A 24,920-nucleotide genomic window follows, 5' to 3' on the forward strand; every position below is an offset into this window, starting at 1 on the left:
CACCCTGGGGTGCCTTGAATGATGGTCAGAGGTGTCGCAGGCAACCCTCTGTCCTTCTTTCCTTCCCTCCCTCCCTCTGATGCCCTCTTGCGCCTCTGCCACCCAAAGGCTTGCACAGCTGTTTGTTGCAGCAGCCCTGGCTACAAGCTCCACAGGTGAATGGTGCCTCTGGGGCTGGTCAGGGGGTGCTGGTTGCCAGGAGCTGAGGTGGCCTCAGAGTAAGTAAGCAAGCAAGCAAGCGGTCGAGGGAGCCCAGCCAGCCAGCCCCTGCTGTTGGGAATGGACAAGGGAGGGTGTTTGAAAAAGGGTGAGAAGTTCCTAGCTCAGCAAGCAAAGGGTGATATAACTTGGCTCCTGAGCCCCGCAGGGTTGCCACAGAAAGAATGTAGTTGGTCAAGGGAGCCGTGGACTCAGAAAGGTTGAAAACCTCTGCAATAAGGGGTATGTGTGCTCTGCGAACAAACCATGCGCACAAAGAAAGATTTGTTCAGCAATGAACATTCCCTTCTCGGAAACCCACTAAAACATGAACATTTCATTCAGATATTACAGGACTTCTCTATCTAGTTCAGGGGTAGGGAAATGGTGGGTTAAATGAGGTTGGGGGATGTCATTCATTTAAAACATTTTGTACCACTGTTCTTTGGCCAAAAGAGCTTTAATATTATGATCAATAATGAACAAGACAGTTCTTGCCCACAGGCTAACCTTCGGAAAGGCATGACGCACAAGGCAAATGGAGTGGGGAGGGAGGGAGAATGCACTTGGGCAACTGGCCTTAATGTTAGGAACTTCTTGCAATGACCATCTTGAATGGAAATGGTTCAGCGGGAGGAGGAGCCAGCAACAGCTAGTATCTCTGTGGAGCTGATGAAGTGGGCCCTGCTCCCCATCTCTCATCGGGCTACTGCCATATGGCACAGCTGATGTTAGGTGACAGCTGAGGGATAGCCATATGGAGCTGTCTGGATTTTAAGTGCATTGTAGCGGGAGACCATACTGGTTTTCTGTACCTAATAAACCTATCCACCCCCCAAAAATATGGATTTAAACAGGGGACAGGGGAACCTGTGGCCCTCCAGATGTTGCCGAACTACAACTCCCATCATCCCTAGTCAGTGAACATGCTTGCTGAGGCTGAGGGAAGTTGCAGTTCAGCAACATGCAGAGGGCCAGAGACTCCCCATCCCTGATATAGGAGGCAACAGGTTGTGCCTGCTTTTTAATAAAGGGATTGAGCTTGCCTTCAATCTGGTACCCTTCAGATTGAGGAAGGTCAGAAACAGGCTCATGAAGGATAAGCCTTAGTGAGGATAAAACATACTAGCTTAGATTGGGACCTCTATATATCCCTCGTACCTACAGGACCGCCTCTCCTGGTATGCCCCACGGAGGACCTTAAGGTCCATAAATAGCAACACCCTAGAGGTCCTGGACCCTAAGGAAGTTAGATTAGCCTCAACCAGAGCCAGGGCCCTCTCAATACTGGCTCGAGCCTGGAGGAAAGCTCTGTCTCATAGGACCAGGGCCCTGCGGGATCTGATTTCTTTCCGCAGGGCCTGTAAGACAGAGTTGTTCCGCCTGGCCTTGGGCTTAGAATCAGTTTGATTCCCTCCCCCCCTTTCTTTTTCCTTTCTCCTCCTGTGAAGAGGCTGCATCCTAATGTTTTGATGTTGTATTATGTTTTTAAAATTGTATTTTAATCAACTTGTTTTTATTATTGGTTGTTAGCCGCCCTGAGCCCGGTCTTGGCTGGGGAGGGTGGGGTATAAATAAAAATTATTATTATTATTATTATTATTATTATTATTATTATTATTATTATTATTATTAAAGTGAGCATCTCTCTGAATACAGGATGCTGTGAGAACACATATGGGGAAAGGCTGATGCCTTTATACCCTCATTGTTGGAAACAGAACTGCTGAATTAATTAGAACCTGGGTCAGACCCAGCAGGACAAGTTTTTAATGCTATAATGCCTGTTGAAACTGTGTAGGAGGTCTAAAAGGGAGGATCAGATAATGTTTTCTGGACTTCCGGAGGATTGCAACGCTGAAGCTGGAGCATCCCAACTTTAAAGAAGGATGAGAGCCTTTGATGATGCCCTTTGCCAAACCACCGCTGCCAATCTGCTTCACAGCTGCCACATGCCAAGCCAGGAAGAAGGATTCATTCCATGAGTCATTCAGTCCTTGGGTTGCTTCTCCTGTGAGGAGAGCGTGCAGCTGCAATTTGCATGCAGGAGGTGGAACACCACAAGCTGGGCCGATGCCGAAATCCAATTTACACACGGACCACCTACAAAACGTTAAAACCAGGACTAGCTAAGAAGCATTGCTGTCACCAGCAACCTAGGCTTCAAAACCCCATTGGGCAACCTGGAACACATTCCTGAGAGGTTGCACAGCTTGCGATGACTAAAGGGCAATGCTATGCAAATGTGGTTACTCCTAATAATTGGGACTGAAGTTATCCTCCGCTGGATTATAATCAAAGGGCAAACCCAGGATGAGAAGATCCCCAAACAAGGTGCTGCCACCTCATTATAATACCTTCAAACAAACAAATGCTGAACAGGAAACTTTAACCTGAACAAAAACATGGGCTTTGTAGCATCGCCCTCAACCGAAGCTTTTTGCTACTTGGGCTCTACCCATTTCCCAGTCCCAATCTGATCCCAAACCCCATCTCATATAGGTCCCCACTTCTCCCTTGTGGACCCCTCTACCCGCCAGGGTTACACCACTCAAGGATGCCAAATAAACCTGCATTTCCTTTAGGTGGGAGGTACCGCCTTAGTTCTAACTTGCTGCATCTTCTCTCTTAATGCACACCTCTGGCCCTCCCCACTGACAGTAAGGCAGCCTTTAAAGGCTAAAAGGTAAAGGGACCCCTGACCATTAGGTCCAGTTGTGGCTGACTCTGGGGTTGCGGCGCTCATCTCACTTTATTGGCCGAGGGAGCCGGCGTACAGCTTCCAGGTCATGTGGCCAGCAGGACTAAGCCGCTTCTGGCAAACCAGAGCAGTGCACGGAAATGCCGTTTACCTTCCCGCTGGAGCGGTACCTATTTATCTACTTGCACTTTGACGTGCTTTCAAACTGCTAGGTTGGCAGGAGCAGGGACTGAGCACCGGGAGCTCACCCCGTCGCGGGGATTCAAACCGCCGACCTTCTGATCGGCAAGTCCTAGGCTCTGTGGTTTAACCCACAGCATCACCCGCATCCCCTTTGAAGGCTTCTGGACTACAGTTCACAGCACCCCCAACCAACAGCCATGGGAGCTGGAGCTGATGGGAGCTGGAATCCAACAGTACCAGGAGGGCACCTAGTTGGGGAAAGCTGATCTGGAGATTCACAGGCAGGGCAACCCCTCCTGCTACTGCCTACCCCCCACCCTACCCCAAATCACACCCACCATCTTTCCTATATGGTTTTTCTTCTTCAACAGACCCTCCTTCCATAACATCCCCATTTCCAGCTGCTTACAGGGAAGTGACCGTCTTCCCTTAGCTGTCATAGCAAAAGCAACCTTTTATGGAAGGTGGGGATCCATAAAATAAGCCAAATAAACTCTACCGGAGAGAGCGCAGCAAACACAACACACTGCTTGCTGCTGGCCCTGACATTGTTTCAAATGTCGTATATTTGTCGTTTCCCACCCCAAAACAAGCCACTTTTTTGAGTGCTGCTTGAGCAGACAATAAGGGAGTGCATATTGCCGCTTATTTTATGTGTGTCTCGTCACCTCCTACAAGATCAGTCTCAGGTCTGACTTGCTGCGAGGTTTCTTGCAGCTCCGTTGCAGGGGGGCCGGGCTAGATGACCCCTGGGGGACCCCCCCTTCCAACTCTGTGACTCAAGATTAGCTTCTGATACAGGCACAACATGTATGCTGGAAAACCAATTTCGTCTGCCTCATTTTTTTATACCCTCCTCGTTGGGGGGGGGCAAAATGCTGACCAGACCCCCCCACCGCTTCCCCTCCCTCTCAGGGGCATACCCCCCATCTCTCCCCCTCAGGGACCCCCGCCACACCTCACCCCCCCAGGGAAAGCCCCAATCCCTCTCCCCTCACTCAAGGGCCTGCCCCCACAACTGCCCTCTCCCCTTCAGGGAAAGGACCCCCTCCTCTCCCTCAGGGAAAAGTCCCGCATCTCCCCCCCTCCCTTCTCCCTCAGGGACCCCCGCCACACCTCACCTCCCAGGGCCAGCCCCCATCTCTCTCCCCTCCGCCTCAGGGCCAGCCCCCCAATTGCCCCCTCCCCTTCAGGGAAAAGACCCCCCCAAATTTCCCTCAGGGTAGCCCCCCATCTCTCTCCCCTCCCCCTCAGGGCCAGCCCCCCAATTGCCCCCTCCCCTTCAGGGAAAAGACCCCCCAATCTCCCTCAGGGTAGCCCCCCATCTCTCTCCCCTCCCCCTCAGGGCCAGCCCCCACATCTCCCCCTCCCCTTCATGGAAAAGACCCCCCTGCACACAAATCTCCCTCAGGGAAAAGACCCCCCATCTCTCCCCCTCCCTTTCGCCTCAGGGACCCCCGCCACACCTCACCCCCCCAGGGCCAGCCCCCCATCTCTCTCCCCTCCCCCTCAGTGCCAGCCCCCCCATTTCCCCCCTCCCCTTCAGGTAAAAGACCCCCCAAATCTCCCTCAGGGAGAAGACCCCCCCCCATCTTCTCCCCCGCCCCCGCCGCCGCCTGAGGCGCTACCTTGAGGGTGACGTCGCAGAGCTTCCCCTGCCTCCGGATCTCGCCCATCACCCCGTAGCCCCGGCTGGGCAGGTCCCCCACCGAGAAGTGCACCAGGTCCTCCGGGTCCAGCTCCGGGTCCGGCCCGGCCGCTTCCAGCATCTTGCCTGCCTGCCTGCCTGCCTGCCTGCCAAGCCCCGGGTCCGGCCGGGACCGGCGCCCGCCGCGCGCAGAGGCGGAGGAGGGAGGGAGGGAGCGAGGCAGGGGCAGCCAGCCCTCCTTCTCCTCGCTTTCGCTTCGGGCGCCGCCTGGCCCCGCCCGGCCACCGTAACCCGGACGAGGCCGGCCCCTTTCTTCGCCTCAGCCCGACGAGGGAGGGAGGGGGGGCACAGAGAAAGAGACAGAGAGAGAGAAAGACGCGCCGGAAGCTACTAGCCCCGCCTACCCGCCCCTTGGGCGCGAGAGCGTCCCCTTCCGGCCAAGACCGGCGCTCGAAGCCGGAAGCGGCGGTCGCCATGGCGACGGCGGATACGGGAAGCGGCGGTCGCCATGGCGACGGCGGGCTTCCCTCTCGCCGGTTGTCCTGCCCGCGCGCTCCCGCCGGCGCTCTTTTAATGCCTCGGGCGCTCGCTCGCGCGCTCCCGTTCGCTCTCTCCCTCGCCGGCGGCGGGAGCAGGAGAAGCCTCCCCGGGGGAGGGTCAGTGCCTCCGCGTGTGCCTGCCTGCCTGCCTGCCTGCCTTCCTTCCTTCCTTCCTTCCTTCCTTCCTTCCTTCCTTTCTTTCTTTTTCTTTTTCTATCTGCCCCTCTTGAGGGAGCCCCCCAAGGGGCATAGGGGAGCTCTCTCTCTCTCTAGGGCAACAGCTGCAGCTTTCCCTCGGGTCCTCCGGCTGCTCAGAGATGCGGGTGGGACTGGGCTAAAATACTTATTTAGTCGTTTAGTCGTGTCCGCCTCTTTGTGACCCCCTGGACCAGAGCACGCCAGGCCCTCCTGTCTTCCACTGCCTCCCTCATGCTGGTAGCTTCCAGAACACTGTCCCACCATCTCGTCCTCTGGCGTCCCCTTCTCCTTGTGCCCTCCATCTTTCCCAACATCAGGGTCTTTTCCAGGGAGTCTTCTCTTCTCATGAGGTGGCCAAAGTAGTGGAGCCTCAGCTTCAGGATCTCTCCTTCCAGTGATAGTCTGCCACTTGGGTTTTCCCTGAGCATGTTGATCTCTTTCTTCAGTAGTCCTCAATAACGGTCTTCCACCACCCAGCAGCACCTGGGATTTACAGTCGGAGGGAATGCTGCAGTGCTTGTCCACAGAAGTTCAGTTTAGATTCATGACTAATTCTTATTTACTTATTTACTAACCTGTGCTGCACATTCCTTCCTTTGCAATATTTAGATAGAAGTAAACTCTACAGAAGGGACGCGGGTGGCGCTGTGGGTAAAAGCCTCAGCGTCTAGGGCTTGCTGATCGAAAGGTCGGCGGTTCGAATCCCCGCGGCGGGGTGCGCTCCCACTGCTCGGTCCCAGCGCCTGCCAACCTAGCAGTTCGAAAGCACCCCCGGGTCCAAGTAGATAAATAGGGACCGCTTACCAGCGGGAAGGTAAATGGCGTTTCCGTGTGCAGCTCTGGCTTGCCAGAGCAGCGATGTCACGCTGGCCACGTGACCCGGAAGTGTCTGCGGACAGCGCTGGCCCCCGGCCTCTTGAGTGAGATGGGCGCACAACCCTAGAGTCTGTCAAGACTGGCCCGTACGGGCAGGGGTACCTTTACCTTTACCTTTAAACTCTACAGAGGGGACCTGAGTGGCGCTGTGGGTTAAACCACAGAGCCTAGGACGAATCCCCGCAACGGGCTGAACTCCCGTTGCTCAGTCCTGCCAACCTAGCAGTTTGAAAGCACGTCAAGTGCAAGTAGATAAATAGGTACTGCTGTGGCGGGAATGTAAACAGCGTTTCCATGCACTGCTCTGGTTCACCAGAAGCTGCTTCGTCATGCTGGCCACATGACCCGGAAGCTGTACGCCGGCTCCCTCGGCCAATAAAGCGAGATGAGCGCTGCAACTCCAGAGTTGTCTGCGACTGGACCTAATGGTCAGGGGTCCCTTTACCTTTGTAAACTCCACAGTTTACCTAGAGAATTGCAGTCTTGTGTATCGCCTTTCTGGCGGTGCATTCAAGGCTTAAGAATAACAATATTGCTGTCAGTGATAATTAATTATGAGGAGAAAAATGGAAAAGGCGGGGAGCGGGGGTTAAGCCAGTTCCACACTCTTCCCTTCAGGTGGACTTTGGGGTGGGGTGGTGGAGTTTGATGGCAAAGATGCCACCCCACAGACATAGCCCCTCTGTTGACCAGCATCATCTGCTCCCTGGCAGTTGATGACAGAGTATCCGGAGGGAGGGGGGAAATGATGTGGCAGCAATAGAAGAGATGGACATATGTTGGCAACAGGAGTGGGAAACCTGATTTTTAAAAACCGCAGTAAATTAAAGCAATTAGGTTTGATTTGCATCAATTTGGAAAACTAATAAAAATAATTTGTAAAATAAAATAGAGCTTAGGATGGGTGGGGGTTGGCAGGCGACTGATAATAAAGACCACAAGTCGCAGAAGCAGCCCTCCCCAGTGAATTGCAGGTTGTCCTGGCCCCTGGCCCTTGAGAGATAGGCGATTTGTGCAGTACAGTGAGGTTCCTGTTGTCTGTTCTTCCTTGAGGAACAAGAGATTGCTGGGGGTGCTTCCAGAATGTTGCTATTTTCAAGTGAGATTCAGTAAAAAAAACCCCAGCAAATTCAGGTTGCACTATTACAGTTGACCGTTAGGTCTTGCGCATTAAATGTGCTTCTCCCAAAGATCAGACTTCGTGCAATAAGGAAAAGTGGCGAGGGAATGCGCTGGAATGTCCTTCGATGCAATGTTACCCTCCCTGCAAACACATTAGAATTCATGCTCATTTAACAGCCAATGCCAGACTCTTCCAGAAAGTTGCTGTTTGCAGGAAGGATTGGAGTACATTCCGGAGAATTCAGGTTGCCAAATTATCCCTGACTGGGATGGCGTCTGGAAGCACCTGCCGTCTAATCTCCCCACAAAGAAATCAGGATGAATGCTCAATAAAGAGGCCATCTGGAAGCAATTGTAGTTGGGGAGATAGACGTTCACACCTCTATTTTCCCACCTCCAAGTTACTCAGGATTCTTTGTAAGGAAGCAGAAAAGCTAAACCTTTTTGCCTGAGGCGGCGGTGAAGAGCTGTGGTTCTCCAGATGCTGTTGATGAGAGCGCAGCAACATCTGGAAGGCCACCGAATCCTAGTCCCTGTGGTTAGATGGTTTAGCAGCCTTTTAGCATCTCTGGTTTCCAAAAGCCTGTTGCTTCTTAGAATAGCTCCAGAAGTAGTTCCACACAAGGGAATGAAGACTTACGCACACCCCGGCCAACTTCATTTTATTCAAAATTAAACCCAGAGTTCTATATTTCTTGGCTCCGTCGCTGAGACATACTAGTGGCTGGTGAGAAGGAGGAACGCCTGTCTCTGATCTGAAGCCTTCGCAAGAAGAAGGGTGGGGGAGTTTGATGAACTGTTCCTTCACTCCACTCCATCTTGCCGGTGGGAGCTGGCCATGGAAACTGAGGGAACAGTCTTGCTGCTTCCAAGTTCTGGCAGGAGAATGTCTGTAGCTCTGTTCAGAGTGTCTGCCTTGCATGCAAAGCTTGGGAGACATCAAGTTCCTCACCAGTCTAGGCAACATGGAGGCCTCCAGATGATCTTCTCCTTTCATCCTTAAGCCAGCATGACCAGTGGTTAGAGATTATGTGAGTTGTCATTCACCAACACCTGGAAGGAACTGCTTCTGCTAGGGAGGCTCTGGGAAGAACTACACTCCCATATTGCCTCTGACACTGGAATTTCACCTTCATGTGTCAAACACTGGAGGTATTTAATCTGAGCTTCTTCTCCTGATCCAGAGGTAACAGTAATCAGCCTATCATTTGCACTGGTTTTATCTTTTTTTTTAAACCTTGAGATTCAAGGGCTGATGTGAATTGAACCTTGAAGAAATTCATTTTTCCCCTGTTTTTCCTTTCCATTCCTCTGCCACTCCCAGTGCACATCACCATGTGTGCCTGTCCAAAGAGAGTTAGCGCATTTGCACGAGTCAAGCCGACGGGTGACTTCCCACAAGACATGATCAAGTTCGGGGAAGACAATAAGGTCAGTGAACACAGGTCAGCCAAAACAAAAACCGTTCTGGTCTACCTTTGTGCATGTCTTTTACTGGTCTGTTTCTGTTTTAAAGCTTCGAGGATGCTTTGAATTAATTTTTAAGGAAAAGCAGAATATGGTTGGTGGTGGGCGACGACAATTCACTCCGTGTTCTTACGACCTTCAAGGTTACAAATTTCCACACTCCGTTTTCTTTGTACTTTCCAGACGATGGAAATATACATTGAGAGAGACCGCACGAAAGGAGTAGTCAACAACAAGCAGACAGACTGGTCCTTTAAATTAGATGGTGTTCTTCACGATGCCCCCCAGGATGCGGTTTATGATGCAGTAGCCAGAGATTTGGTCTCCCAGGCCCTTAATGGATATAACGGTAAATGTTCTTGTCATTGCCTGTGCAGTCTTCAGTTTCCATTTGGAATGGGAGCAGCATTGCGGGTGTGTTACCTCAGCAGTCCTTCTCTGGCAGCCTTGTCTGAATGTTCCTTGAGGCCCTGTATCCTATTCTGATGGTCCAATCTGTTAGGCATGCAGTACCAGACGCGGGTGGCGCTGTGGGTTAGCCTAGGACTTGCCGATCAGAAGGTCGGTGGTTCGAATCCCCGCGACAGAGTGAGTTCCCATTGTTCGGTCCCTGCTCCTGCCAACCTAGCAGTTCGAAAGAGCATCAAAGTGCAAGTAGATAAATAGGTACCACTCCGGCGGGAAGGTAAACTGCGTTTCCGTGCGCTGCTCTGGTTCGCCAGAAGCGGCTTAGTCATGCTGGCTACATGATTAAATATATGGCAAGAAAGTCACAAAGGTGTCAAATCCCTTCGAAATACAGTTTTGTTTGGAAGTGTTTTTTCGCCTCAGGAAAGTTTTTCCTTTACTGTGAATCTTTTGACTCTGTGTTTGGACTCTGCATGATTCTTTGTTTCTTCTTTATTTATTGCAAGACACCACTGTCTATCACATATTGGGAGGGGCTGTCCTTGAGGTATTGCGGTCCTGAGCCATTTAAGACTTTATAAGTCAAAACTAGCACTTTTAATTGGGTTTGGGTCTGGATACTAACTGGCAGTAAGTGTAGTCAATCCAGGATCAGTGTAATATTCTCAAACCATCCTGCCATAATGAGCTAGATGGGCCATTGGCCTGATCCAGAAGACTCTTCTTATGAGTTCACGGTGTCTCATTTGAACATAGCTGTCAACCGTCCCTGATTTGGCGGGAAAGTCCCTTACCCCAGCGTCCCACTGCTGTCCCTTACTGAAGATGTCCCTTAAATTTCCCGGGTTTCAAAGGAAGCAGCTCCTCTCCCTCCCTCCCTCCCTGCTGGCCAGGGAGGAGGGAGGCTCCAGCTGTGTTGCTTGGCTGCGTTGCTCACCCAATAAGGAGTCTAAGAACGACTGGGGGCGGAAATGACTGGCAGAATCCGAGACCAGGGAGAAGAGTTGGTGAAAGAAGATTGGAAGAAATTTAAAGACTATTTACAGAAATATTGTAAAATTAAGGAATGTTAGGAGGATGTTGGATAGAAAATAAGTGGTTTCCAGCTGTAATGCTTTAAGAGATATGAAAAAAAAAGGTTACAAATGGGTAAAAGTTTAATGGTAAGGATTTGCTGAACTAACAAACTGAACTGGAATACAAAAAAGGGAGGTATGAGGAGGTCTGGGGAAATAAGCGTAAGGAAGATATGTTATGAAAATTAATGTGTTTTTAACTGTTTTTATTTTGTATGTTTCTTTTTATTTTTCATCTTTTTTGTTATACCTTAAAAACTTTAATAATTTTTTTTTTTAAAAAAAGAACGACTGGGGGGTGGAGCTTGCATGCCTTGTGCCGATCAAATCGGCTGCATTGCCTGGGGACTCGCCTTTGCTCAGCGCTTCCCAGCGGAGAGGTGGCGGTGGTTTTCCTTGCTGCATCCCCTTTGCCAGGTTGCTGCGCTGTGGGAACCACCGCTTGAGTCTTCGTTTGGCTGCTGGCTGGGCTTTCTGCCTTTGGCTCGGAGGGGCTCAGAAGCTGAACACACCTGTGCCCCTTGGAAAATCCCTTATTTTGGCTGCTGATCCCTTATTTTCGAGGCTGCTATCCCTTATTTTTAAATCTGTAAGTTGACAGCTGTGCATTTGAAACTTGCAGGTACTATATTATGCTATGGGCAAACTGGAGCTGGCAAGACTTTCACTATGACGGGAACAACTGGAAACTACAAGCATCGAGGGATCATACCCCGAGCTATCCAACAGGTAACCCTTTCCATGATGCAGTGATGCTGATGAAGGAGGAAGCTCAAACAGTTGTCCATGTGGGCACATGGGAATTCCTGCCAACCTGTGATGGTTAAGGCTGCTGTCGCTGACAGAACAGAATGTGGGGGGAAAGCCCTGGGGCACCCCCTACCTCCTAGACAAGGAGCAGTGAAGGGGCACGGGAGGACCTGATTCTGCACCTGTTTGGCCCCCATCCAGGTGACACGTCAATCCCTGGCATATCCTGTTAAACTTTAAGAGACTTTCTCCATCTGGCTATCTGAGGTCCTTTAATGGGAGCTCTCAAAAAATGACCGAATACGCCGAATTAGACCATTTATCAGAAAGAATAAAAAAATAAATCAAAGGAAGCATTTACCACAAAATGGGAAGTCCTTAAAATTTATTTGAAAAATAGCAATGACAGTTTGAAGTCTGAAAGGTAAAGGGACCTCTTACCATTAGGTCCAGTCGTGACCGACTCTGGGGTTGCGGCACTCATCTCGCTTTACTGGCCGAGGGAGCCGGCGTACAGCTTCCGGGTCATGTGGCCACCATGACTAACCTCCTTCTAGCGAACCAGAGCAGTGCACGGAAACGCCGTTTACCTTCCTGCTGGAGCGGTACCTATTTATCTACTTGCACTTTGACGTGCTTTCGAACTGCTAGGTTGGCAGGAGCTGGGACTGAGCAACGGGAGCTCACCCTGTTGCGAGGATTCGAACCGCCGACCTTCTGATCGGCAAGTCCTAGGCTCTGTGGTTTAACCCACAGCGCAGCAGCATTTAAATAACTTCAGTAGGAGTTTTAAATCTGATGGAAAACCTAGGATAGAATAAATAACATTAAAGCCAATATATGCTATAATATGGCAGTGAATAATGGATGAGAAATAGAAGTAAGGAGTAGGTGGGAAGTCAGCTATATAGGAAAAGTCACCTTTATGTTAAATGTATTGTGAGTAATATTTAATGTATTGGTGGTGGTGGTGTTTTTTATTTTTATTTTCTTCTCTTTTTTAAGTTGTTAGGAGGTGAGGGATATTTGTGTATCCTCGTATTTTCTTTTTGTATGTGGTATATTAAAATGAAATAAAAAGTTTTTTTTAAAAAGGGAGCTCTCAGCTAGTTGTGTTGGAAAGAGCCTCTTTTGCAGTTCCTGCTTATTTCTTGCTCAGGATGAACTTCCCACTTGAATGGGAGAACTTCTGACTGGGCTGTTCCCTTAATTTACCACCCCTGGGTAGTACTCAAGACTTGTCCATCTCAGAGCAGACCCAAATGAAATTAACAGACACAAGTACTGTAGGTGTATTGATATCAGCGGGTCCACTCTGAGCCGGATTTAGAGGTCTCCAACCCCTCTCTTCCCATCTTTGAAAAAAGCACAGGTAACCTGATTGAAAGCAACTCAGAGAGAGCCAGTGTGGTGTAGTGGTTAAGAGCCGTAGTCTCGTAATCTGGTGAACCGGGTTCGCTTCCCCGCTCCTCCACATGCGGCTGCGGGGTGACCTTGGGCTAGTCACACTTCTCTGAAGTCTCTCAGCCTCACTCACCTCACAGAGTGTTTGTTGTGGGGGAGGAAGGGAAAGGAGAATGTTAGCCGCTTTGAGACTCCTTCGGGTAGTGATAAAGCGGGATATCAAACCCAAACTCTTCATCTTCTCTTCTTCAACTTCGCTGAGACCCGTCCAACCTTCTCTTTTTTTAAAAAAATATTTTTATTAAACAATTTTTATATTCATACAAACAAAACATACATAAACAAACAGAAGACAAAAAAAAAACAAAACAAGAAACAAGTACCCTTTCATGTCCTAATTTCTTAAACCTTTCTTCTTCGACTTCCTCGTGCCTCCCGTTTCTGTATTCCAAATTCTAATCAATTGTTCAGCAAATCTTCCCTTATTTTGCTATAAATTTAAGCTAATCATCCTTATTCTCCTTGTCTTAACCATTACTAATAGTAACCATTTACTTTAGTCCAACATCATTCTAGCTGTCATTAATTTTGTAATATTTCTTTAAATAGTCCTTAAACTTTTTCCATTCTTCTTCCGCCGTTTCTTTTCCCTGGTTTCGGATTCTGCTCGTCATTTCTGCCAAGCCCATGTAGTCCATCACCTTCATCTGCCATTCTTCCAGTGTGGGTAGATCCTGTGTCTTCCAGTACTTTGCAATAAGTATTCTAGCTGCTGTTGTAGCGTACATAAAGAAAGTTATATCTGTCTTTAGCACCCCCTGGCCGACAATACCCAAGAGAAAGGCCTCTGGTTTCTTGGGGAAAGTATATTTAAATACCTTTTTCAGTTCATTATAGATCATTTCCCAGAATGCCTTAATCTTCGGGCACGTCCACCAGAGGTGAAAGAATGTACCTTCCTTTTCCTTACATTTCCAACATTTATTGTCAGGCAAATGGTAAATCTTTGCGAGCTTGACTGGGGTTATGTACCACCTATAGATCATTTTCATAATATTCTCTCTTAAGGCATTACATGCCGTAAATTTCATCCCGGTGGTCCACAACTTTTCCCAGTCAGCGAACAAAATATTATGACCAATGTCCTGAGCCCATTTAATCATAGTTGATTTAACCGTTTCATCTTGTGTATTCCATTTCAGCAGCAAGTTGTACATTTTTGACAAATTCTTAGTACTGGATTCTAACAGTTCAGTCTCTAATTTTGATTTTTCCACCTGAAAGCCAATTTTACTGTCCAATTTGAACACTTCATTTATTTGATGATAATGCAACCAATCTCTCCCGTCCAACCTTCTCTACAGGTATTCAAGTCAATGGAGGAACACGGGAGTCAGTTCATCACCGTTCGAATTTCGTACCTGGAAATCCACAACGAGATCATCTTTGACCTTTTAGCCACGACCCCCAGTGACATTCCGCTGTCTATAGGAGAGGGACCCCAAGGTGTCTATGTGAAAGGCTTGACGGTACACGCAGCCCCCCACGAAGAAATTGCTTTAAATCTCTTGTTCGAGGTAAGAAGAGTCAGCGTGGCCTGGCGCTTTCTCTCCTCCGTGTTACTTCTGTGCTGTGTTATGTTTTTTATAGTCATTGAATTGGCTACTTCCGGGTTGTGCAACCTGAATTTGCCTGTAGGTGATCGAACCCCACCCACATAACACCGGTCCTGAAAGACCTACATTGGCTCCCAGTACGTTTCTGAGCACAATTCAAAGTGTTGGTGCTGACCTTGAAAGCCCTAAATCAGGGGTCAGCAAACTTTTGCAGCAGGGGGCCGTTCCACTGTCCCTCAGACCATGTGGGGGGCCGGACTATATTTTGGAGGGGGAAATGAACGAATTCCTATGCCCCACAAATAACCCAGAGATGCATTTTAAATAAAAGCACACGTTCTACTCCTGTAAAAACACGCTCCGCAGGCCAGATTTAGAAGGCGATTGGGCCCGATCCGGCCCCCAGGCCTTAGTTTGCCTACCCATGCAAATGGCCTCGGCCCATTATACCTGAAGGAGTGTCTCCACCCCCATCGTTCAGCCTGGACACTGAGGTCCAGTACCGAGGGCCTTTTGGTGGTTCCCTCCTTGTGAGAAGTGAAACTACAGGGAACCAGGCAGAGGGCCTTCTCAGTAGTGGCACCCACCCTGTGGAACGGCCTCCCACCAGATGTCAAGGAGATAAAACAACTATCTGACTTTTAGAAGACACCTGAAGGCAGCCCTGTTTAAGGAAGTTTTTAATGTTTGATGTTATAACGCGTTTTTACTATTCTGTTGGAAGCTGCCCAGAGTGGCTGGGGAAACCCAGCCAGATAGGCGAGGTATAAATAGTTTTATTTTTATTATTAAAACAGCAACTGCCTGGCAGTGCCCAAACTGAAATAATTGGTTGGGAAGTATTTTACGACAAACCTTCTTTCCCGAAAGATTGGACTTTTTTTGCAATAAAGAATGGGATAATATAGGGTAATAATAATTTTTATTTATACCCCACCCTCCCCAGCCAAGGCCAGGCTCAGCGCGGCTAACAAGCAATAATAAAATTATTATTAATAATAATTTAATTAAAGGGTAGAATCTCCTTTGACCCAGTGTCGTCTCCCTGCAAACCACTCAGAATGACTGCTCAGAAGACAGGCAGTCTGAAGGCACCCTTTGTGTTTATTCCTCGCTGTCAGCTGTCCTGAGAATGTTGCTGTGGAGAGGCCTATAAATGTAGCAGAGAAACGAACTCCTTTTGTTCTGTCCTTGGTTTATTCCTCCGCTTTTCATTTTCTTCTCCAGGGGGACACCAATAGATCTGTTGGTCAACACGCTCTGAACAGGAACTCTTCCAGGTCTCATTGCATCTTCACTATTTACATCGAGGTCAGGGCTGGCGGCGTTTTCTCTTGTTTTTAATAATAATTTTTATTAAGTTTTCCATTTTAACAATCCAATCATATCACATTCATTATTCCAAATTATACCAATACATATCATAAAGTCCAAATATTTTGCCAAATTATAAATTTTTGTTGGGGGTTCCCATGCTTCGAGTTCAGTAGGGTCCGATCATCTCATATTTCTGCTGCTTTTAGTATTCACCAGTCCTATCTTTCAATCTTCTTGTTGTTATCCTTTTTCTTCTTAATAGCCTCTGAGTTGCTTCCACAGGCGAGTTAAAGTAAGCGATATTATGCTTCTGTGTGAACTTTGTATGGCTCTCCCTTTTTTAAAAAAGCTGGAAAGTCTTTTGTTTGCAATAAATCCTCACACGCTGTAATTTATGCCGAATCCTTCCAAAAGTCCTCCTCAGGTGGCAGACGCCATCTTTCTCAGTTCCGATGAAATAGAATCTAGGCGTTTGCTCATTCGTTTTCCCAGACAAGTTACACCATAAATTAGCCTTTTCGGGGAAGATTTGCCAAGTCGATCTTAGAATGCAAACATGATAACAAAGTAATGGCTCGCCTCCCCCTATGGCTATTAATCTCTGCAACATAGCCTGTCTCATAATGGCGGATCCCGATTAAAAACTGCGTCACTGGAGAGCCTTTTATTTAGGCTTTTATTCATGGGGTGGTCGGGAAAATCCAGAGGTCTGTGGATCCTCTGGTGCGGTTCAACAGTCCTCTTGCGTTCAAGGTGCGCTAATGTCCCCGATCTCCCACCTCAGTGTCATTCCAGAATTCTTTCTGATGCCCGTTACGTGACCTCCAAAATTAACCTGGTGGATCTAGCAGGCTCAGAGAGGCTGGCAAAGACCAAAGTAAGTCCGTTGGGAGAACTTGTTTTTGCCTGGAGCCGGTGAGTTAGCTAACTTCGTTTTAAGTGATCAAGAAGCTAGCTTTCCTTTTACACTAACGGAAAAAAGAAATCCCTGTGACAATGTGTGCATTAAGTGTCTGTGATTGTGTGATTGTGTCGAGATGCTCATTGTCGAGAGCCAGTGTGGTGTAGTGGTTAAGAGCGGTAGTCTCGTAATCTGATGAACCGGGTTCGCTTCCCCGCTCCTCCTATCGCTTTAGTGATAAAGCGGGATATCAAATCCAAACTCCTCTTCTTCTTCTTCTTCACTTTCTGGCTGGTACCGAACTGGGAGGGGTAGCTAATGCCGCAGAAGACAGAATCAGAATTCAAAATGGCCTTAACAAATTGGAGATCTGAGCCCAAACTAACAGAATGAATTTCAATAGGGAGAAATGTAAGGTTCTGCACTTAGGCAGGAAGAACCAGACACACACATATAAGACGGGGGACTCCTGGCTTACTAGCAGTACATGTGAAAAGAATCTTGGGATCTTAACAGTATGATGCAGCAGCAAAAAAGGCTAATGTTATTCTAGGCTGCATCAACAGAAGCATAGTATCTAGATCAAGAGAAGTAATGGTACCACTCTATTCTACCTTGGTCAGAGCACACATGGAATACTGTGTCCAATTTTGGGGAATCTCAATTTAAGAAGGATGTTGACAAGCTGGAAGGTGTGCAGAGGAGGGCAACCAAAATAATCAAGGATCTGGAAACCAAGCCTTATGAGGAATGGTTGAAGGAGCTGGGTATGTTTAGCCTGGAGAAGAGGAGACTGAGAGGAGATACGGCAGTCGTCTTCAAATATCTCAAGGAAATGTGCTTTTAATGTGTGTTGTGTACACAGCCTAACTTACTATGTTGCTCTCTTGCATTTTAATTCAGTTTTAAATTTGTTGTTGTTGTTTAGTAATCATGTGGTTGTTTGTCTATTCTGTTTTAACTGCGTTAGCCACCGTGGGTATACAGAAAGGCCAGATAAAATACTTCCAATGAAACATAAACCACACTTTCTAAGGTGTCCTCCTGCTTCCCCTTTTTAACAGTCGGAGGGGTATGGACTGAAGGAAGCAACTTACATCAACAGGTCTCTGTCGTACCTGGAACAAGTTATTATTGCGTTGGCCGACCGTAACCGGGAACACGTTCCTTTCCGCCAGAGCAAGCTCACTTACACCCTGAAGGATTCATTGGGTAAGGACTTGGGTTGGTGGTACTGGCTGGAGTGTTGGGTTTGGGCAAACCCGGGTTCAAGTCCCTGCTCATGTCAAATCTGGCCTTGTCAGGGCTGTTATGACACTACGCCATCACTCTTGACCTTAGTTTAACATCACCTGATCTCTAAAATGTAGTTGCTTCTGTTCCCCCTTTCTGTTAAACAGCTCCTAAAGTGGCCAACAGGAAAACAATTAATCATAGAATCATAGAATCATAGAGTTGGAAGAGACCACAAGGGCCATTGAGTCCAACCCCCTGCCAAGCATTAATTAAGTGCCATTAAAATTTATAATTTATTTGCAAGGTTCCCATTAAAAATAAAATAATCTCTCTCTCTCTCCTCCCACCTCGCAGTTTCAAAAGTTAAACATTTAACAGTAGCAGGTAGCATTTTAGAGCAAGGTTTCCCAAATTTGGGTCTCTAGCTGGTTTTGGACTACAGTTCCCATCATCCCTGACCACTGGTCCTGCTAGCTAGGGATGATTGGGGTTGTAGTCAGTGGTTTTCCCCCCGGGGGTACGCAGGGGTATGCATACCCCTAAACATTTTGTGAATCTTTGAACTTTTGTCCATCTGCTGTATTTATTTTCCCCAATTTGAACTATAAAATGGTGATTTTCTTGAGTGAGAATGAGAGTACCCCCTAAACATTTTTTTAATAAAAAAACAACACTGGTTGTAGTCCAAAAACAGCTAGGGACCCAAGTTGGGGAACCCTGTTTTAGAGCATCTTCTGAACAGGATGCTTTTTAGCCTAAATGAGAGAAGAAGGAGCTTAACCAATCCCAGTGATAGTGTGGGCATTAAGTCTCTGTGTGACTATGACTGTTTGTGTTGAATGTATATCTCTGTTAAACGTAAAGGTAAAGGGACCCCTGACCATTAGGTCCAGTTGCGGCCAACTCTGGGGTTGCAGCGCTCATCTCGCTTTATTGGCCAAGGGAGCCGGTGTACAGCTTCCGGGTCATGTGGCCAGCAGGACTAAGCCGCTTCTGGCAAACCAGAGCAGCGCACGGAAACGCCACTTACCTTCCCGCCGGAGCAGTACCTATTTATCTACATGCACTGGCGTGCTTTTGAACTGCTAGGTTGGCAGGAGCAGGGACCGAGCAACGGGAGCTCACCCCGTCGCAGGGATTCAAACCACCGACCTTCTGATCAGCAAGTCCTAGGCTCTGTGGTTTAACCCACAGCACCACCTATGTCCCCATATCTCTGTTAAGAGTGTGCAAATCTGGCCTCACTTTTGGCTCTGGCCCTGTCCACTGTTGAAAATCAGCCTGGGGGCCATCAGAGAAAAGACCCTGCCTTTAATAATCACCAGACCTCAGATTGCAGGGATACAGAGCAGGACATGAAGGGACAGTGGGCAGGTTTATAAGGAATAACGTGGTTCTTGAAAGGCCAGGGTCCTCTTTCAACAAGCCATTTAAGTGGAGATTTTTATGCATTTATGCAGATGAATCCCTCGAATCCCTTTTATTTGCTTTAGACTTGGTTTCGTTGGTTCTAGATAGCATTTTTGTTTTAACGGATATTGTTTTTATATTATACATAGCGTGCACTGCTTAAATATTAAAGGGCTCAGAAATGCCCTTAAACAAATAAATAAAGCCCTAAATGGCCTTGGTCTAGTATACCTGAAGGAGCGTCTCCACCCCCATCGTTCTGCCTGGACACTGAGGTCCAGCTCCGAGGGCCTTCTGGCGGTTCCCTCGCTGTGAGAAGCCAAGTTACAGGGAACCAGGCAGAGGGCCTTCTCGGTGGTGGCGCCCGCCCTGTGGAACGCCCTCCCATCAGATGTCAAAGAGAAAAACAACTACCTGACTTTTAGAAGACATCTGAAGGCAGCCCTGTTTAGGGAAGCTTTTAATGTTTAATAGACTATTGTATTTTAATATTCTGTTGGAAGCCGCCCAGAGTGGCTGGTGAAACGCAGTCAAATGGGTGGGGTATAAATATTATTATTATTATTATTATTATTATTATTATTATTATTAAAGTCCCAACTGGTCCACCCACCCACACGCTTTGGGAATTGAACATGGGTCCTGGTCCTTAGCTTTCTCCCTGAATTCTCTGGGGCACTCAGGAGTTCCTTGGTGGATGGATGCCAGCGAATAATAATAATAATAATAATAATAATTTTTATTTATGCCCCGCCCTCCCCAGCCAAGGCCGGGCTCAGGGCGGCAAACAAGCAATAATCAAAACAAGTTGAATGAATACAACTTAAGAACAAGATTAAAATACAACATTAAAATATTAAAACGCAGCCTCATCACAGGAGGAGAAAGGAAAAGGAAAAAAGAAAGAGGGGGAGGGAATACAATTGGCTCCGAGCCAAGGGCCAGACAGAACAACTCTGTCTTACAGGCCCTGTGGAAAGAAATCAGATCCTGCAGGGCCCTGGTCTCATGAGACAGAGCGTTCCACCAGGCCGGAGCCATCACTGAAAAGGCCCTGGCTCTGGTTGAGGCTAATCTGACTTCCTTAGGGCCCGGGACCACTAGGGTGTTGCTATTTATGGACCTTGAGGCTCTCCATGGGGCATACCAGGAGAGGCGGTCCCGTAGGTACGAGGACAAATGATGCCCCGCAAGTAGAATCAGAGAATCAGATTCCAGCCTTCATTGCCTTTGTGTCTCTCCTAGGCGGGAATTGCAACACAGTCCTCGTAGCCAACATCTGCAGTGAAGCCATCCACATTGTGGAGACGGTAAGCCTCCTGGCGGGGACTCAAGGGGCTGAAAAGTGGGTGGAAGTGAAGTGACCCTTCCAGGTGCTTAGGGCACATGTACCTAAATGCAAATGGGAATCGGGTGGTGCTGTGAGTTAAACCACAGAGCCTAGGGCTTGCCGATCAGAAGGTTGGCGGTTCAAATCCCCGCGACAGGGTGAGCTCCCGTTGCTCGGTCCCAGCTCCTGCCAACCTAGCAGTTCGAAAGCACGTCAAAGTGCAAGTAGATAAATAGGTACCACTCCAGCGGGAAGGTAAACGGTGTTTCCGTGCGCTGCTCTGGTTGGCCAGAAGCGGCTTAGTCATGCTGGCCATATGACCTGGAAGCTGTACGCCGGCTCCCTCAGCCAATAAAGCGAGATGAGCGCCACAACCCCAGAGTCGGTCATGACTGGACCTAATGGTCAGGGGTCCCTTTACCTTTACCTTACCTAAATGCAAAACTGGGATTGTTTAAATGCAGGGAGAGCCAATGTAGCAGCCTCCATAATGGACTACAGCTCCCTGTCATCCCTGGCCTTTGGTGTTGCTGGTTGGATTTGATGGCAGCTGCAGTCTGGAAAATGCTGGAGAGCATCACATTGGCTACCCTTGGTTTAAGGCCTGCTCTGTATGGGCAGCAGAATGAGAGTGGACTGTTCCACTTCTAGCCCAACTGCACTGGGTGCCATGTTGAGGCATGTGCAGAGTGCCATTTGGGTATACACTCTGCAACCTGAATTCTCCTGTATGTGATTGAACCCCAATCATACAACATTGGTTCTGAAAGACCTACATTGCCTCCCTGTATGTTTCGCTTCAGGTTGAGTGTTTTCAGGTTACGCTCTGCGGTGACCCGGAAGTAACGAAAGGGGTTACTTCCGGGTTTTGCCACTCGTGCACGCGCAGATGCTCAAAACGACGTCACGCGCATGCGCAGAAGCGGCAAATCACAACCTGCACACGCGCAGACACGGGTTGCGTTCTGCTCTGGATGCGAACGGAGCTCCGGAACGGAGGGCCTTCTCGGTGGTGGCGCCCACCCTGTGGAACACCCTCCCTTCAGATGTGAAGGAAATAAGTAGCTATCCTATCTTTAAAAGACATCTGAAGGCAGCCCTGTTTAGGGAAGTTTTTAACATTTAACGCTGTATTGTTTTTAATACCTGATTGGGAGCCGCCCAGAGTGGCTGGGGAAACTCGGCCAGATGGGCGGGGTATAAATAATAATAAATAATAATAATAATAATCCAGAGGTACCACTGTACTCTCATTTTGACTCAAGAAAATCACCATTTTGTAGTTCATATTGGGGAAACTAAATACAGTAAATGGACAAAAGTACAAAGATTCACAAAATGTTTAGGAGTATGCACACCCCTGCATCCCCCCAGAACAAAAGCACTGAGCACACCTAACTTAACATCTTTTCTGTCCTTTTTTCTCTGCATAAACTCTTATACATTAACATGCCAGTCCATTTCCAAGCCCCTTCAAAAGCAAGGGTGGGGAAACTGGATCAGCCTCCTTAGCCCGCTTTGACAGGTGGGCAAGGATTCCGCCCTGTCCCCCGGCCCTGGAACCTTGAGGTGAAGGGCAGATAAGAAATCAAAATAATTATCGTTACATTTGGCATTCAGATAGGCTCTTGGGCACAGTTTTCTTGACTCCAGAACAATTGCTAAGTGACATTCATTTCTCTTCAGCTGTCCACGCTGCGTTTTGCTACCAGAATGAAATGGGTGACCACTGAGCCAATTGTGAATGAAAAAATCAACCCCGAGGTAGGTCCTGCCCTGTGTGGGCAATTCCACTGGCTGGCTGGCTGGGAAGAGAGATTTGGTCGGTGGATGAGTGGTTAGTAGGACGCAGGTGGTGCTGTGGTCTAAACCACTGAGCCTCTTGGGCTTGCTGATCGGAAGGTCAGCAGTTCGAATCCCCGCGACGAGGTGAGCTCCCATTGCTCTGTCCCAGCTCCTGCCAACCTCGCAGTTCGAAAGCACGCAGTGTGGGTAGATGAATAGGTACCACTGCGGCGGGAAGGTAAACAGCGTTTCTGTGCGCTCTGGTTTCCGTCATGGTGTTCCATTGCGCCAGAAGCGGTTTAGTCCTGCTGGCCACATGACCCGGAAAGCTGTCTGTGGACAAAGGCCAGCTCCCTCGGCCTGAAAGTGAGATGAGCGCCACAACCCCAGAGTCACCTTTGACTGGACTTAACCGTCCAGGGGTCCTTTGCCTTTACCTTACCATAATAACAATACAGTGATACCTCTGGTTGCGAATGGGATCCGTTCCAGAGGCCCATTCGCAACCTGAAAAGAGCTCAGCCTGAATTGCTGTATCTGCGCAGGTGCGCAGTGCAATTTGGTTTTGTGTGCATGCACGAAGCACGATTTAGCACTTCTGTGCATGCGTGAGTGGCGAAACCCGGAAGCAACCCCTTCCGAGTTGCTGCGGGACGCAACCTGAAAAGACATAATCTGAAGCGTCCGTAACATGAGGTATGACTGTAATTTATTATTATTATTATTATTATTATTATTATTATTATTATTATTTATTACTTATACCCCGCCCATCTGGCTGGGTTTCCCCAGCCACTCTGGGCAGCTTCCAACAGGAGATTAAAAATACATTAAAACATCAGTCATTAAAAAACTTTCCTAAACAGTAGGAAGTGAATGGGGTCACTTGGGCTGCGAGACCCTACCTGTACATGGTCCGTGGGTGAGGGTCTCGCACGGGGATTCGAACCTCCGACCTTCTGATCGGCAAGTCCTAGGCTCTGTGGTTTAACCCACAGCGCCACCCGCATCCCTTCAATAGTTGTAAGTCACCCTGATTACTGCAAATGCACTGGAAGGCTGTTTCTCAATTTCTGCAATAAAAATAGAAGAAATAGAATACATATAGCAATATAAATCTCTTCTTGCTGGCTGAGGTAGAGTAGGGGTGATGACAGCAACCAGGAAGGACTGGAAACTGAAACGCAGCTCTGGAACTTTCTACTTCTCTTTTTCTTTCCCGCTTCATTCTCACCTTACATTCTCTCCCTTTGCTTAGCGAATGGTGAAAATTCTGGAAAAAGAAGTCCTTTACCTGAAGGAGGAGCTGGCCATGCACAACAGCCTGGTGAGAAACAGCCTCTGGGGATGCAGTTAGGCTTTGAAAATGACCGCTTGTCAAGGATTATTTAGCTGTGATTCTTGCATTTCTGGGGGTTGGGCTAGATGACCCTTTAGCCCCTTCCAGCTGTATGCTTCTGTGATGGTAGAATCACCCAACCCAGATTGGGCCACCTACTGATAAATGGATGGTGAGGAAACTTTAATACACAATGTGGGGTGGGCAGCTGGACTGTACTTCTCTCCCCCTCCCCATAAACTGTTCTTAGTCACTTTCCCCCCGGCCCTGGGGCGTGGGGGAGAATTTGATTCACATTTATCTCAGTTTATCATTTATCTGAGTTTATCTCAGAGAAGACCTTACTTGGAAAATCAGTACAACCCAGGTGGTTAAGAAAGCCCAACAAGAGACTCCATCTCCTCAGAGTATTGCGGAAGAACGATGTCAATCAACAGCTGATGATCTCCTTCTACCGGTCCACAATAGAAAGTGTCCTTTCCTACTCCATCACGGTGTGGGACGCTGGTTGGACATCAACGGATAGGAAGTGCCTACAGAGGGTGGTGAATACAGTACAAGATATTATGGGCTGTCCGTGAATCCGCTAGATGAAACAGTGGAAGAACGTTGCCTCAGGAGAGTGAGGAAAATTCTCAGGGATGGTTCACACCCTGGCCGGCACTTTCTTGATCTCCTGCCCTCAGGCAGAAGATATAGAAGCATGATTAGTCGCACCAACAGGGTAAAGAACAGCTTCTATCCATGGGCTGTTAGGCTGCTGAATGAAAAGAGAACAACAGGGCAACTGACTTTCGGGTTTGGTGGGTGTGCGTCAGTAAATGAGGGGAATTAAGACTAAGAGAGCTGAGTGCAGGTGCTCGTCTAATCTCACTGCATACAAGTTGTACAAGTGATAATAAAGTATTTCAATTTCATTTCAATTTAAAGGCAAATCTGCCAAATCCAAAACAATATACAAAGCAAAGCAGAGCTGTCCGTTGAAATTCAGATTTCTCCGAATTTTGCACTGCAGTTGTCCAGCCATAGAAACAAGCAACACGCACACATCATAATGGCCAGCCTTTTGCTACAAGGCTGGTTGGTATAGTGCAATGACTAAGAGCCTGAGCTATGGATCAGGAAGACCCTGGTCCAGATCTTGTGCTAGCCATAACTTCACTGGGTTGGTCATTTTCTTGGGTTCAGCCCTCCCTCATCTGCCACAACCTGCTGATATCACTCAGCTATTTAAGGAAGATGCTGTATATCAGGTCAGACCAATTCAATTTCTGGTCCTACCTGGAGATGACAGGGATTGAACCTGTGACCTTCTGTGTGCAAACACTTGCTCCACCTTTCAGCTACAGGTTACTGTAGCTTTGAGATGCTTCACATGCTCTAAAGTGGCATAAATGCTAATAGTATTCCAGCTTT

The 24,920-nt window shown here is 48.1% G+C and overlaps 2 protein-coding genes across 5 annotated transcripts in view; one reads left to right on the top strand and one right to left on the bottom strand.

The window, feature by feature from the left end:
* KLHL18 (kelch like family member 18) overlaps positions 1 to 5,071 on the bottom strand; it is a 45,167-nt gene extending 40,096 nt beyond the window's left edge. For both annotated transcript variants that reach the window (XM_053409402.1, XM_053409401.1), the window contains exon 1: positions 4,711 to 5,071. In XM_053409402.1, the coding sequence (XP_053265377.1) occupies positions 4,711 to 4,851 (141 nt within the window). In that variant the 5' untranslated portion in view covers positions 4,852 to 5,071. The remainder of the gene's footprint in view (positions 1 to 4,710) is intronic.
* A 138-nt stretch (positions 5,072 to 5,209) lies between these two features.
* The window catches only part of KIF9 (kinesin family member 9), a 42,681-nt gene continuing 22,970 nt past the window's right edge, over positions 5,210 to 24,920 (top strand). The window contains exons 1-11 of one of the 3 annotated variants that reach the window (XM_053409388.1): positions 5,210 to 5,386; positions 8,790 to 8,896; positions 9,116 to 9,281; positions 11,039 to 11,145; positions 13,935 to 14,147; positions 15,414 to 15,497; positions 16,288 to 16,380; positions 17,469 to 17,616; positions 20,296 to 20,360; positions 22,067 to 22,144; positions 23,424 to 23,492. In XM_053409388.1, coding sequence (XP_053265363.1) covers positions 8,801 to 8,896; positions 9,116 to 9,281; positions 11,039 to 11,145; positions 13,935 to 14,147; positions 15,414 to 15,497; positions 16,288 to 16,380; positions 17,469 to 17,616; positions 20,296 to 20,360; positions 22,067 to 22,144; positions 23,424 to 23,492 — 1,119 coding nt within the window. In that variant the 5' untranslated portion in view covers positions 5,210 to 5,386; positions 8,790 to 8,800. Of the gene's footprint in view, positions 5,387 to 6,934; positions 8,652 to 8,789; positions 8,911 to 9,115; positions 9,282 to 11,038; positions 11,146 to 13,934; positions 14,148 to 15,413; positions 15,498 to 16,287; positions 16,381 to 17,468; positions 17,617 to 20,295; positions 20,361 to 22,066; positions 22,145 to 23,423; positions 23,493 to 24,920 lie in introns of those variants that run through there. The other 2 variants (XM_053409389.1, XM_053409390.1) reach the window with 2 other exon arrangements.

The sequence above is a fragment of the Podarcis raffonei genome, chromosome 12, assembly GCF_027172205.1.
Source record: "Podarcis raffonei isolate rPodRaf1 chromosome 12, rPodRaf1.pri, whole genome shotgun sequence".
Taxonomy (NCBI): domain Eukaryota; kingdom Metazoa; phylum Chordata; class Lepidosauria; order Squamata; family Lacertidae; genus Podarcis; species Podarcis raffonei.